The sequence below is a fragment of the Cupressus sempervirens genome, chromosome 7, assembly GCF_028749045.1.
Source record: "Cupressus sempervirens isolate cs-2001-9-10 chromosome 7, ASM2874904v1, whole genome shotgun sequence".
In the NCBI taxonomy this organism is placed as follows: domain Eukaryota; kingdom Viridiplantae; phylum Streptophyta; class Pinopsida; order Cupressales; family Cupressaceae; genus Cupressus; species Cupressus sempervirens.
The window spans coordinates 165,827,636-165,842,850 of NC_143124.1; the positions used below are offsets into that span (position 1 = coordinate 165,827,636).

Consider the following 15,215-nt stretch of genomic DNA (forward strand, 5'->3'; position numbering starts at 1 on the left):
CAGACACATAATGCTTTATTGTCATCTGTTGGTTTAAATACCTCTCAAAATGTTCAGCCAGCACAATCTCTAGCTAAACCCCCTCTTCCGAATATGGATGCCGGTTCTCAGCATGGACAACAAACTGCAGAAAGCGCACAAAATGCAAGGAAGGAAATTCCAGAGGTATAGTGTTGCTATGATTTTGCACAGGAAATAACATTGCAGGGAATAGGACAAAAGAACCATGACATAAATGCGATTAGAGTTGCAGTATAGCAGTTCATAATTGCTTACAGTGTGGGAAGAGTTTCTTGTTTACATATGCTGTATCTTGTGTGTTAAAAAGTGTTTTTGAAATTGCAGGACTTATTTGCTGTGCCATTATATTCTCAAGTTCAACCAGTTTTACCTAATAGGGGTTTCCAGTTGGGAACACAGTTTGGTGGGGTCTCTGGAGTGCAGTTTCCTACTGTGGGAGTGTCTTTACAAGTAAGAATTCAAATGGATCAAGCATCTGAAGAACCCAAATATTTGAAGGGCTCTATTGAATATTTTTTTGTGTGTTTCTGTGTACATAACCTGTTTGCTTAATTTAATGAGCTTGAAACTGTTTTTATTTCAAATTTGAAGGGACAAGTGCCAATTTCTCATCCATCTTCAAGATCAACAAATCCATTTGATATTATGGGTGAACAGACTGCACCACAAGGCACTCAGGTATGAATTTTCATTGTCTGTTATTTAGTTTTGTTCACTAAAGACTTAAATTTATGTATTGATTCTAAAAATTAAACTTTTTTTAAAATTTCAAGAATTTAGAAGTTGACGACAGTGTTAGCACTTGACTTCAAAGTTAAAAATCTAACTTGTTTTTAAAATGTCAAGAATTTAGAATTTGAAGTGAAGACATTCTTAGCCCATTCTCACAAATAATTGTTTTCAAATCCGATCTTTTGCTAGGAAGGGTTGAATTCTGAGCAAGACTAATGGTTATCTTAATACAAACTGCAAGCATACCCTCTGCACTAGATTTAGCAGAGGCTGTAGTGTAAGTTGCATGTAGATCATAATAACTTGAATCAACTTTGATATTAACAAAGATGGTTTATCAACTGCACATTGAGACCAAAAACTGTTACTATGGCTGTGGAATTCTAATATGGGGGGATGAAGTGTAATCTCCCGTTTTTGAAATGGAATTTAGTAGTAAGTAATAATAATAATTAAGGTAAAATACATATTATGGTCAAAAGACATGAAATGTAGAGCTGTGACACTCTCAAACATGAGATATAAAACGGAGATCATTGAATCTGAGAGGGACATGCATCCATCAATTAATAATCAATCAAAGAAGGAAGCAGTCAATCAATTTGGAAATAAATAACTAGCTCTCAAAAACAGCAATTAAGGATGTATAGTAACGACTCTTTCAAAGGGTAGAAATCATGAAAGGTTGTGAGTTTCTCAAGATTGAGATATAAAAGGGAGATCATGTAATGCCCCGCCTAGAGATCCTTGGAAACAAGGATTCAAATCAAGCCAAGATATTTTTTTTTTCAAGTATGAATGCACAAGACAACATCATACAGGGATCACCAAGATCGCAATGGAAGACTTCAACACAATCCCGGCAACCAACGAATCTCCGAACGCCACTACCCAACTGACACACCCAAACAAAAGCCAACAACCACCACAACAAGATGAGGGCACAAGAAAGGACCACTGATCAACAAAACACCAAGCTGGGGTAAAATGCAGAATTTCGAAATTTGGCTAAGCCTGAAATCCTGAAGCCTTGAAAATTGGCTAAGTTTGGATTTCTGAAGCCCTGAAATTTCCTAGAATCCATAACTTATCTCTGAGAGGTCTGAAACCTATCTCAAACGATTTGTCGCATATATTAAAATATATCTTAAGTATAAGTTCTTATACTTAAACGATATATTTTAAACCCTAAGAGACGAAATCAGAAACACGAAAACTCGATTTCAAGATAAATCGACAGAATTCAAAATGCAATAGCATAGGGTCGAAGAACGCCCAAAAGGGTATCCAAAACCACTCTCAAAAAGATCGGATCACGAAGAAAAGTGCTCGCTAATGGCACGCGTAGGTTTTTCACAAAAACCGTGCGACACTTTTTACTAAGGGAGGGCGATACTTATCCTTAAGGCGTGCGACACTCTTCCAGTGTCGTACGACATTTCTCAAGAAGGCATGCGACACTTTCCAGCATCGTACAACATTTCTCAGGAAGGCGTGCGACACTCTTCCAGTGTCGTACGACATTTCTCAAGAAGCCGTGCGATACTTTACAGTATCGTATGACATAGTTTGCATGGGCGTGCGATACTTTTTAAAGTGTCGCACCATGCTGAACAAATGTCGCCCATAGAAACACGAAAACACTCCCAGAAGCAAAAAGGACCAAAATAGAGCAAAGAACCTCCACACCAGGGAGTATCGGATCCACAAAGGCTCGAGGAATGAACACTCGAGTGCAATAACAACACAGAATGAAGAACATCAAACCATCTAAACTACAGTAGCAAAGAACACGCTGAATATAAATATCGCAGAGAACAAAAGCAACATCGCAATGTACATAAATACATCTTAGGAACAAAACAACCAAACTAAGTACACGGTTCCTCCCAACCGTCAATAGCATTATAAGACCATCGTGGATCCTAGCCATCCCTCGCGCGTAACATCCCAAGCCACCGACCAAATCGTCAGTACTGTCGCAATAGGGATATCACTACTAAAACATGCAACAATATAAGCATAAGGAAATCTAACATGCTAGTGATAACGCATAAGATAATCCTACAGTAGATAACATCACCTATCACATGCTAAACAGCAGTAAGCAACAGATATACTACTAAATCAACTAACATCATCTAATTATATGCTAAACATCATGATAAGGGAATGCGTCAAATAAACTAACATCATCTAAACATGATATCCAAGCATTCCAATGAAAGCATAAATCACAAGAAAGCCTACTCCGGAACCCGAAGTACCAAGTGAAAACATCCAACAACGGTCGCACTAGGATAAGAGACCGTCTCTGTACATCGGTCCCTAGCAGTGGTGAAGGTAGCTTCGCCTCCCAACCACGTGGCACCCATAGGTCCATACCCGCCGTGCTGATGGAGATAATGATCCAACCACAAACACACATAAAGCACAACATCCAAGGCTAACACTCACGCCAGATAGTATGATGGCTGAACCAAGAACTTAAGACAATGCAAGGAGTAAAGGTCCTGGTCAGACACTCAAAAGGCTACTAAGTAGGGACTGACATCATGGAGAGTCGCTTGGCATCGACAAGCCCAAGCTAGTATAGGCAGCTACTCTTCTCAACAGAAGGCGCACAACCTAGGGCAGCTACTCTTCATGACGGAAGGCGCACAACCCACACATTTTAATTATCTTGTATTTATTACCACCCAAAGTTTTAATTTAATTATCACTTATATAAAACTTCCTCTGCCAACCGAGAAGTAGTCACCAGGTTACAGGATAGAAGCCCCCTCCATATGCTACCCTACCCTACCCATGCTCATCCAGCAATGAGTGCCCGAAGGCATGCAAACTCCCAACCCAACCCCAATGATCATAACTTCCAGCAAATCCACGGAAGATCGGGCCTCGCAAGTCACCCAACAAATGTACGTGCACGTACTCGTGTGTGGCGCACCACCATCACGAAGATCATAACACAAGGACAGGAATGAGAACACAATGCAAAGAAAACACCCAACTGAAAGCAACACGGGAAGGACGGATTCTACACGAATCCAAAGCCAATAAAACCATACATCATTAAATCACTCAATCGGCCTCAATCCGAGATTATGGATTCTACAGGAATCCCAATGATGCAACAAGACCAAACATCATGAACTCACTCAACCGGCCTCAATCCGAGAGTATGGATTCTACACGAATCCTAGCGTTCACAAAACAAAAGCAAAGGTCCAACAAAAACCAACACGCATCCCAAAGCAACATAAAAGTGCAAAAGTGGTCTAACTGATATCCAAACGGATCATCAAGGTCCACGACCCACATTGTGCCAAGAAAATCCGAGAAAACAGGGCGGCACGCAAAATGAGGTAAAAACCCCAAAAATTTGGAAAACTTCAAAATTAAAACCCATTTGGCCTTTGGGTTCAAAAACCCCAAAAATCCAAAAATCAATGGAATCGGACACCGTATGCAAAAACAGCCAGCATAACGGCGTAAAATTCCAAACCCTCATCCCAAAGAATAGGGAAATGTTCATACCCGCCCAATCGGGTAGAACTAGCATACAGAAACGGAGGGGAACACTAGTTCTCAGCCTCCAAACAAACAGCTACCAAAAACAGAAGCAGAAACGGAGCAAAAACAATAAAACAGGAAAGCCCTACCTCACAGCCAAAAGGGCAAAACGAGAATCTGAACCATAAAATAAATATCTCGCAGAAGTAGCTGAAAATCGCGGCAATCCAAGGTTTCCCCGAGCTGGATCCAACGAGTCCAACCTCGCGACGATCCCACGCCCGTAGCTCCCACAACGAACAAAACAGTAAATCCTCATGAAGAGGATTTTTGGGTTTTACTCTCCAACTTTCCAATTTGAAAGTGAGAAGTGAGGAATTAAATTCCTTTTTGGATATTTATTCACTTTACGGGTGAATAATCGATTAGGGCATTTAACCAGCCAATCTAGTTAAATCCCGAATCGACCCAAACGAAAACAGGCTATTCCTATAAATAGGAATTCATCTATGGCAAAGCTGCCAGAAATTAAAATAAATCAATTAAAAAGCCCGAAAACCCACAAACACATAAATCTCCTAAACAACTTTCGCGACAATGCGAACCTCTAAATGCACAAACACGCTTACTGGTCTAATCACATAATGCAAATGAGTTCCGGTTTAATAATCACCGAAAGGTTTAAATTAAACATTTAATTAAGGATACGTTGACCATACAAGGGCGACATTGGTAAAATAGGAACAGTTGAATCACTAACTCCATGTGCCACTGCTAGGGATATAATCCTGCACACTAAACAACACGATCAAGTGCAATTGCATATAATAACATAGCCGAAGCAATAAATCCATTAAATCACCTAATTTAACCATTTATTTAATTATATTAAAATAATTTATTTACATCACTCACGTTCGCAACGCAGGAATGAAGTAAATAACCATAGCATTAATTCCATCACATAACAAAATCAGAGGTATGTCCAAATACCAAATAACTAGATATCATCATAAAACACACTGTCATCTCAAAATGGCATCATCATGCAATATGATTAACTGAACAGCATAGTAGTCTAAAATCCATGATACTGGAATCAAAGTGTAGCATCTGACCCTCGGGTCCTCTCAAATGTAAACATAACATGAGTAACAAATATCTCTCTAATCAGAAATATAACAAGGTAAATGTCCGCAGTACATAACCAAATAATCCAACAAGAACAATCCATTCTAATTACTCAAGCATTTAATAATGATTGATTACTCTGCATTAAAAAGGCATTTAAGACATATAAACAACCAGTCATAAACATGACTAACCACCGCTACAGGAACCTAGTCCCGTGTAGCATGGTAATAGTACACAGTGCAATCTCTGCACACATCTCAGGGTAATCACGGAACAACCTCATGATACCACATCGATCTTGGTAACCACTGGCACAAACCTCAATGAACCAAAATTCACATCATAATCTCAAAGATCAGTCAAAAGCATAATCAAAGCAACTGATACAGAAACATAAACCCAAACACCTCAACGGTGTAGACCACTCAGGGTCACAATCATGATCTATCAAAACAAAAGATCAGCAAGGTTGCATCCATCAGGACAACTTACAAAAGTCAAATGGGAGAGGCACTACAGATCATTTCCCAGGAGATCATAAGCAAGGAAGGGATAAGTAAATAAGGAATTGACAATTTCAAAGGGTAGACATTGTGAAATGTTGTATTCTTTTCCTTTCAGAATGGTAACTGTGAAAGGTTATGACTCTTGCAAAGGGCAGCTATGATGAAGAGATGCAACTTCTCCCCCACACTGGAGGATATAGAGGGAAGTAGGTTTAATTAGAGGACATGCAAGTGAAATCAATTTGGAAACTAATTTATTATTCTTGAAAGGCAGCATGGAAGATGGACCATGGTGACTCAACTCAATTCTTATGAAAGCTGGTGACACTTTCACTGATGAAGTATAAAAGAGAAATCATTCTGAGCATTCAAGGATCACTTATCAATCGTTATTCACTAAAACATCAAATCATCACTCAAATAAATGTCACTCTTGAACCCATCCAAAGCTATTGTCAATTGTAAAACCAAGCAAACAATCAATCAGAAAATCATCATCATAAATTATCATTTGGTTCAATCAATTGTACATTCAGACATCCATTGTTCCAACATTAACGTTTAAGCACTGATAATTCTGGCATCGAATTATTCAAATATCAATTACTATGATCAATCAGAAATTTATGTAGGAGAATTAGTAGAGGAATATATTGAGCAGCAGAGTTGAATGTCAAATCGAATCAATGCAAAATAAAAATTAATTATTTTTATATTCCTCTTCATCAGGAGCATCAAGTGTTGTCTCTTGATTTGTTTCAGCTACAAGTAACCCCAATGCAATCCCGACCAAGTCAAATAAGTCATCAACTAATTAGTAATTAATGAAATATTGTGCTGTGAGAGGTAGAAAAAAATCCTCCAAAATAATGAAATGTAGCACTTAGATTTAGAAGGAGATGTACCTTTGATTTCATTAAGTAGTTATTAAACTAAAAAATATGGAGTTAAATTAAAGTTAAATTTTTTCAGAAGTCAAGGTGCATTACAATTTGTTTTGTTAAGAGAAATCAAAAGGGAGAAGGAATCATCATCTAATACATTTTTTTTATATGTTTATACCTCCTGTGGACAATGGACTGCTTGAGATGGAAAACCCTTTTGTTTTCCTTACCGAGTTTGTAGACAAAAACCCTCTAGTTAGTCAGGTTAGAAGTTATTTACCAAAGGCACCCATTGCATTAAACAGCTGCAGATGTAAAGAAAAGGTAACAGTACCACATCAAATAATAGATATGTTGGGGGATATTTTTGATTGCACTTAATAAATTTAATTTTGATAATAATTATTAAATCACCAAGTAAAATATCAGGATTTTTTATTAACAATCATTTGAGAAAGTTTAGGTTTTGATGTTAAGAATATTAACCAAGATAAACCTACAGGTCTGACAGTACAGACCGTACTTCCTCTTAATAGAAATATATCTCTAATGTTGGCATTTAATTATATATATATCTCTCCTATAGCTGCCAAGTTAGGAAGGGTTATGTCCCTTGAGGGACATACCCTTTAGAAAGGATATATAAGTAGGTTGTAATGCAGATTATAGGACAAACAGTTATAGCAGTCTGCTCTTATAAGCATTTTATATCCTGCAATTTATATTTGAGATTCTCTATCACAATAAAAGGTTAAATATTCAGTATTATATCTGTATAATAATAAGCACTAATTTCATCAATATTCATGCTACTTAGAAAGATCATTCTCAGCATATAAGACTGGATTAAAAGTTTGATTAAGAGATAAGGATATAGCAGAAACTTTACATGGTATCAGAGCTCTAGTAATCGAACCTAGGCTCTGCTAATTTTCAGTAATCAGACTTTGTACACATCAAGCAACAATCTTTTATCTTCCATGGCTTACACAATCATACCCGAGGACAGGTTTGATGGGAAAGAGCACTTTGAAGCTTGGAAGTTCAGAATCATGATGATTCTTGAAGAGAACAATGTACAACAATTCATTGATGGAGCATCCAAACAACCCCCAGTTGAACCTCACAAATCTATCTGAAGCAGAGGAAATAGAAAAGCTATTCAAATCATCTTGGATGGAGTTAAAAATGATATTGTACCTATGCTTACAAAACATCAAACTGCCTTTGATATGATGAATGCATTACGAAATGCCTATGAAATAAACAATGCAACCAAGGTTCTTGCACTAAAAAGGCAACTGAATCACATTCAGATAAAGAAAGGAGAATCGATAAGTTCTCACTTCTTAAGAGTTTCCGGCATCAGAGATGAACTATTAAACATAGGAACCATCATTAGTGACACAAAATTAACACTTATGGCTATAGATGGATTGCCAGATTCATGGGAGACATTCGCACAAGGAATAAGTGCTAGAGATCAGCTCCCGGACTTTAATAGACTCAAGAATGATTGTCTTCAAGAGGAATCCATAAAACTAAAGAAAGGAGTGAAACCAAAAGTAGAAGATGAAGAACTCCACGTTCTTAACACTGTTAATGTTTAGCGTTAGAAGAAGCAAAACATGAATCTCTTATGTTACCACTGTTTGCTATGCACCACAGAGATAAACGCATCAGAACTATGTTACTACTGTTTGCTATGCATCATAGAGATATAAGCATCAAAATTATGATACTACTGTTTGCTATGCATCACAGAGATATAAGCATCAGAATTATGCTACCACTGTCTGCTATGCACTACAGAGATATAAGTATACGTACATATATCCATATTAATGTATGTATAAATATACGTATGCTTACACCTCTGTCATTCATTAGGATTATTGACAGTAAAGAACGCATATTGTTGACCAACTTATATTGGTCAGGCTTCATGTTATCAACAACTTTAATGTCTTGCTTGTATCGGGTTTCATACCCTGTGCTTTGCATTTATCATATGTTGATTACTATCGAGCCCTCGATGTGTTATTGGATGGTGGATTATAAACTTGTTTTGGGTAGTTATTAGTAACTAACATGCCTCCAAAGAGGCATGTCCCTACGTGGCAAGAGCCACGTAGGGACATGACTCTTCTGAGTCATGTCCTTCACTACCTATATATGTACTTGCTCATTGCCGCAAGGAAAAGCATCAATCGAAGGCATCTGAGTACCTGCAGATAAATATCAGTATTATGTAATATTATTGTTATCACCTTCATCTTTGTTGTTATACAGCGATCCAGTACATAAACCATTGCTGAAGGAGGAAGATTGTCAAAGATTTTGCTGCAAGTCACAGTTAGAGATAAGCACTTGTATTCTGCATAATTTAATTCAGAACTTATCTACAAGCATTATTTTGTAATTGTTTATCTATTAGAGATTCACTATATTTAACAAACACAAACTCCTATAAAGGCAAGAAGAAGCATTTCAAGAAGAAAAAGGGAAATCAAAAGAATGGAAAGCCCAAGAAAGATCTATCTAAAATAAAGTGTTTCAAATGTGAAAAATTTGGACACTATAGGTCTAATTGTCCTGAAAATTCCAAACAGGAGGCAAATTGTACAAATGTCATTAGAGAAGAAGATACTTATGATCCTGAGAACTATGTTTTGTATTCCTCTCTATCAAATGAAATTTCAAATAAAGCATGGGCAATTGATAGTGGATCTTCTAGACATATAACGGGATACAAAGAAACTTTAGATTCTTTATTAGAGAAGGTTAATGGTGAAGTTACCATTGGTGATAACTCAGCACACTCTGTTGAAGGAATCGAAAATTGTACTCTTAAACTAAAATTAGGAAATACTCTTCTTCTTAAAGGTGTACTCTATGTACTAGGGATTAAAAGAAACCTAATCTCAATTACAACATTTGAAGATGATGGACACAATGTTACATTCATGGATGGCAAAGTATTAACTTGGGCTAAGAACTCTTCCATCAAGAAAGCAAAGTTAATTGGTTAAAGAAAGGGATATTTGTATGAATTGAATATAGAATCTAGTCGATCCATTCAAGCCCTAGTCCACGAAGCTGAAGATTCAAATGAAATATGGCACAGAAGATTAGGGCATCTAAATTTTAAAACTTGATCAATTATGAAAAAGATGGTTATTGGATTGCCCAAATAAAATAAAGACCACCCTAGGATTTGCAAAGGGTGTGCTCTAGGTAAAAGCACCAGAGGTTCCTTTCATGATAGCACTAGGAAAACAAATAATGTACTAGAATTATTTCATTCAGATTTATGTGGACTTATGTCTGTTCTTTCTCTTGGAGGATTCTGGTATTATATCTTGTTCATAGATGTCTTCTCTAGGGAAAAATGGATTTACTTTTTAAAATGCAAGAAATCAGGAGAAATCTAACAAAGATTTAAAGAATTCAAAGCATTAACTGAAATTTTTTCAGGACATAAAATTAAAGCCCTTAGAACTGATAACAAAGGAGAATATACCTCAGACTTGTTTAAAAGGTTTTGTAAAGAATCAGGGATTAAGAGGGAGTACACTGTTCCTTATAACCCATAGCAAAACGAGGTAGCAGAAAGAAAGAATAGGACAATTATAGAAGCTGCTAGGGCTATTATTTTTGACCAAAACCTAGAATATTATCTTTGGGCAGAAGCCTCTTGTACTGCTGTATATATTCAAAACAAAAGTCCTCACTCCTATTTTAAAGTTAAAACACCTGAAGAAGTATTTACTAAAGTTAAGCCCAATATAAGTCATCTTAGAATTTTTGGATGTCCTGTATATATCCATGTTCCAAAAGAAAAGAGAACAAAGTTAGAACCCTCTAGGAGGAAAGGTATTTTTGTAGGTTATAGTGAAACTTCTAAAGCATATAGGATTTTCATACCTAGACAGAAAACTATTGAACTTAGTAGAGATGTAATCTTTGAAGAAGATTTTGCATTCAAAAGAGCCAAAAGTTTTGATGAACCTTCTCCTTTATCTAGTTCTGAAAGAAATAGTGAAATTGGGTCCCAGAGGGAGAAAATTCAAAGAAAAGACCACTTTAGACCATTAAAACAGTTGAAGCAGCTCAAGACTTTGCCGCACCTTCTGAAACAGTCAAAGAAAGCAAAAGACCTAAAAGATTCTCTAGTTATACAACTAACATAAGTGATTTATCCAAAATAGAGCCAACCAATCCCTCTGATGTTATTAAACATACAGCTTGGAAAGAAGCTATGACAGAAGAATACCAATCTATCATGAAAAATGATGTTTGGGAAATTGCTCCAAGACCTAAAGGAAAATCTGTTGTTTCTTCCAAGTGGATATTTAAAATAAAGCATGCTGTTGACGGTAGTATTGAGAAGTATAAAGCCAGATTTGTAGTCAGAGGATTTTCTCAGAAAGAAGGGATTGATTATGAAGAAACCTTTGCTCCTGTTGCCAGATATACCTCCGTAAGAGCAGTCTTAGCAATTGCCGCATCAAAGGGATGGAAGGTAAATTAGATGGATGTGAAAACGACATTTCTAAATGGAAAGATTTCAGAAGAAGTATATCTGGAGCAACCCAAAGGATTTGAAACTCATGATCCTAACGCTTTTATTTGCAGGCTCAAGAAAGCTCTCTATGGGCTTAAACAGGCTCACAGGGCTTGGTACGAAAGAGTTGATAAGTATCTCACCAGCTTAGGATTCTCCAAGAATGAAACTAATCCAAATTTATATTATAAAATAGATAAAGATGATATTATGGTAATTTTGATACTGTATGTTGATGATCTACTAATAATAGGTGATGATCATCTCATAGATCAATGCAAGAAAGATCTAACAAGAGAATTTGAGATGAAAGATTTGGGACTCCTTCATTACTTCCTAGGATTGGAAGTACGACAGAATTCTGACAGTATCATACTAAATCAAGGGAAGTATACATCAGATATTTTAAAGAAATTTGGAATGTGGAATTGCAAACCTATGTCTTCTCCAATGGAGACTAATTTACATAAACTTAAGGAAGCAGTTGCAAAATCACCATCTATAGATTCTACTCTCTACAGACAGATGATCGGGTCTCTTATGTACTTAGTAAATACAAGACTAGATATTTGCTATGCAGTTAATGCCTTAAGTCAGTTTATGTGTGAACTGAAGGAGATTCACGTAGTAGTAGTTAAACACATTATGAGATACTTACGAGGAACTCTTAATCTCGGACTCAAATATGAGACAGTTGCTTTAGACTTACATGGATTCATTGATTCAGATTGGGGTGAAAGTGTTAAAGACAGGAAAAGTACTTCAGGATGCTGTTTCAGTTTGGGATCAGCAATGATATCTTGGATATGTAGAAACCAGTCTTTAGTAGCACAGAGTTCAACAAAAGCTGAATACATTGCAACAACGATGGCCTCTCGAGAAGCGGTATGGCTGAGGAAGTTACTTGTGGGATTATTTGGGCAAGCTATGAATCCCACCATTATTCATTGTGATAATCAGAGTTCCATCAAGCTCTTAGTGAATCTAGTTTTCCATGATAGGTCCAAGCATATTGAAATTCCTTACCATTATGTAAGAGATATGGTAGACATGAATTCTGTAAAATTGGAATACATTTGCACTGCAGATCAGACAACAGACATATTCACCAAACCTCTATCTAGAGTGAAGATAGAACACTAAAGGAGGAGACTTGGTATGGTTGAGTTGTAATCCATTTGTACTCTCTTGATTATTAATAAAATAGTTTTATTTTGTCAGGCTATTTGTATTCATTATTTTAAGAGGTGACGATCTCTGAAAATAATGAACACTTGTATAAAACATTATGAGAGGTGACGATCTCTTAGATAATGTGTTAAATAGTAGAGTTCTGCCGTAACTCTAGATGAGTTCAAGATCATATTGTGATGTTGACATTGCTATGTTTATGGGTCACAAATTGGATAAAGGAAGAATCTTAGTATTCTCCGGGTTTATCCTGTATTCTGGTAGAACTTAAAATTCAGGATAATGTTGTGATATGGAAATACCAGTTTCTATGAAATCATAACTTGGATAAATGAAGAGATTACTCTTCAAATTTATCCTGTATAATATCACTAGTGGCAGTGATTTGTCATATCACAGGTTTAGTAATATGACTTTGTATCATGTGTTCTATGATACCACATACTAAGAAGAGACAGACAGATCTAGAGTATTAATTCTTGCTTATTCATCTGTATTGGTGTTGCTAGATATAATATCTCTCTGTAGGATTATCAGGTTAAGAGGGAGTGTTAAGAATATTAACCAAGATAAACCTACAGGTCTGACAGTACAGACAGTACTTCCTCTTAATAGAAATATATCTCTAATGTTGGCATTTAATGATATATATATCTCTCCTATAGGTGCCAAGTTAGTAAGGGTTATGTCCCTTGAGGGACATACCCTTTAGAAAGGATATATAAGTAGGTTGTAAATGCAGATTATAGGACACATAGTTACAACAGTCTGCTCCTATAAGCATTTTATATCCTGCAATTTATATCTGAGATTCTCTATCACAATAAAAGGTTAAATATTCAGTATTGTATCTGTATTATAATAAGCACTAATTTCATCAATATTCATACTACCTAGAAGATCATTCTCAGCATATAAGACTGGATTAAAAGTCTGATTAAGTGATAAGTATTTAGCTGAAACTTTACTTTTGAGTGCTAGGTGTTGAACCAAAGGACTTAAAAAGTGGACTTTATATCATCCTCTATGAACGCATACTTTTGATAGAACTTTGTATACAAATAGGGCCTTGGCCATGGGACTACTACATATATGAACGTGTTTACTACATTGTTTTGATGAGTGTTAAATGACTGATTTCTTGAAGTCATTTATTTAGCAAACTCACCCAATACCGTGTCTGTCTGGACTTGGGAAGGGCAAGGCTGTGGTCATCATGTTCTAGCAATCAATAATGATTCTGTGCAGCTATTTGGAAAATATTTTTGGGCGCCATTCTGTCTAGTTGCTATTGTGACCTTTATTTTTTTTGGTCATGGGCTTGAGGAAGTTCAAGATCATTCACAGGAGCTTAGGAATTATCATCTGTGACAAATTCTTTGACCCTTTGGGCCCCCTTTGAATGTGATTTCTCCATACAACTAAAGCTTGTCGATCACCGCGACACTCAATGCTTCTCAAACCTTCAAAACTTCACAAGTCATTTGAAAATGATTGTGTGAGATGCAAATGGGGTCTCAACAAACAAATATGTTGTAAAAAAGCTCAAAAGCAAATAGAAAGTGGATAATATGTTTAAAACTTTAGAAAAAAACATTAATTAATTTTATAAATACATTGAATTTTCAGTAACTTAGACAACTTCACCTTGTGACATAATTATTGGTCGGAAATGTTGGAATCTCCTTAGTATTTGTAGATTTTCTTTGATTCATTTGATTGTATGCCAAGGGTTTGCATTATCAAATTGAGCTAGTGACAACTAGTGAACCATGGGGAGACCTCCCCTCACCACAAAAAATGCAAAAAGAATCCCCCCACCACCAAAAACTAGAGAAAAAATCTTGCATTTTCAGGATGTGGGGACTTGGAGGGGACATATCTTGCAGCCATGCAATGGAAGCAAATTATTTTTAACCTTTTTTGCCAAGTTTAAACCCTAATGGATATTTAAACCCCAAACACACTATAAAAATGCTTTCTAACTGAATTTTAAATCACTTAAGTTTTAGAATGGTAGGACTTGGTGTTGCAAACAGTTATAGAATTGTGGAAGTGACATTTATTCTTAAGATTTGTATAGTTTTGAAGGCCTTGACTTTTGCTTAGTGTTAGGGGCTTTGCCCCTTTCCCTGCCTTGTATATGTGCCAGGGGCAGTTACCTCACACTTCATGAATGGTGGTTTGATTTGCTAGGGGATTTGACCGTGCACCCTTCTGAGGGGCACCATACTTCGATTCTAGTGTGGGATGTGTTCCCCCACCATTTTTATTGTTCAGTCTGCTCAAAGCTATGTTTGTAATGTATAGTAGTCTAAACTTAGCATGCAAGTTATTGATGACCATAGTACATGGAAAAATCCCTCTGCAAACCTTAAACACTAAAACTAATGGCATTGACCAATGAAAATTAAGGAATTCTGGAAAGTTGATTTCCAAGTTTGGAAGGATAGTGTTTATGATTATAGGGTACTTTTTAGGTTCTCTTTTCACGTATTGGGTTCTAGTTTTTAAAGATCATTTAAAAATTTTAAGCAAAACATTTCTTACTGCTGCTTCACCCAGGTATGCCTGAATGTGCTTGGGTTTCCCAAGGACACAGCCCTTGCAACTCAGTTAGCCCCGAATACAACTCAGATGTACCTAGGGCATATCTGAGTGAAC

At 36.4% G+C, this 15,215-nt stretch overlaps 1 protein-coding gene across 4 annotated transcripts in view; it reads left to right on the top strand.

Moving 5' to 3' along the window:
* NIG (NSP (nuclear shuttle protein)-interacting GTPase) overlaps positions 1-15,215 on the top strand; it is a 45,669-nt gene that overhangs the window by 9,662 nt on the left and 20,792 nt on the right. For 2 of the 4 annotated variants that reach the window (XM_089790964.1, XM_089790963.1), the window contains exons 9-11: positions 4-165; positions 346-471; positions 613-699. In XM_089790964.1, the coding sequence (XP_089647090.1) occupies positions 4-165; positions 346-471; positions 613-699 (375 nt within the window). The remainder of the gene's footprint in view (positions 1-3; positions 166-345; positions 472-612; positions 700-15,215) is intronic. The other 2 variants (XM_089790966.1, XM_089790965.1) reach the window with 1 other exon arrangement.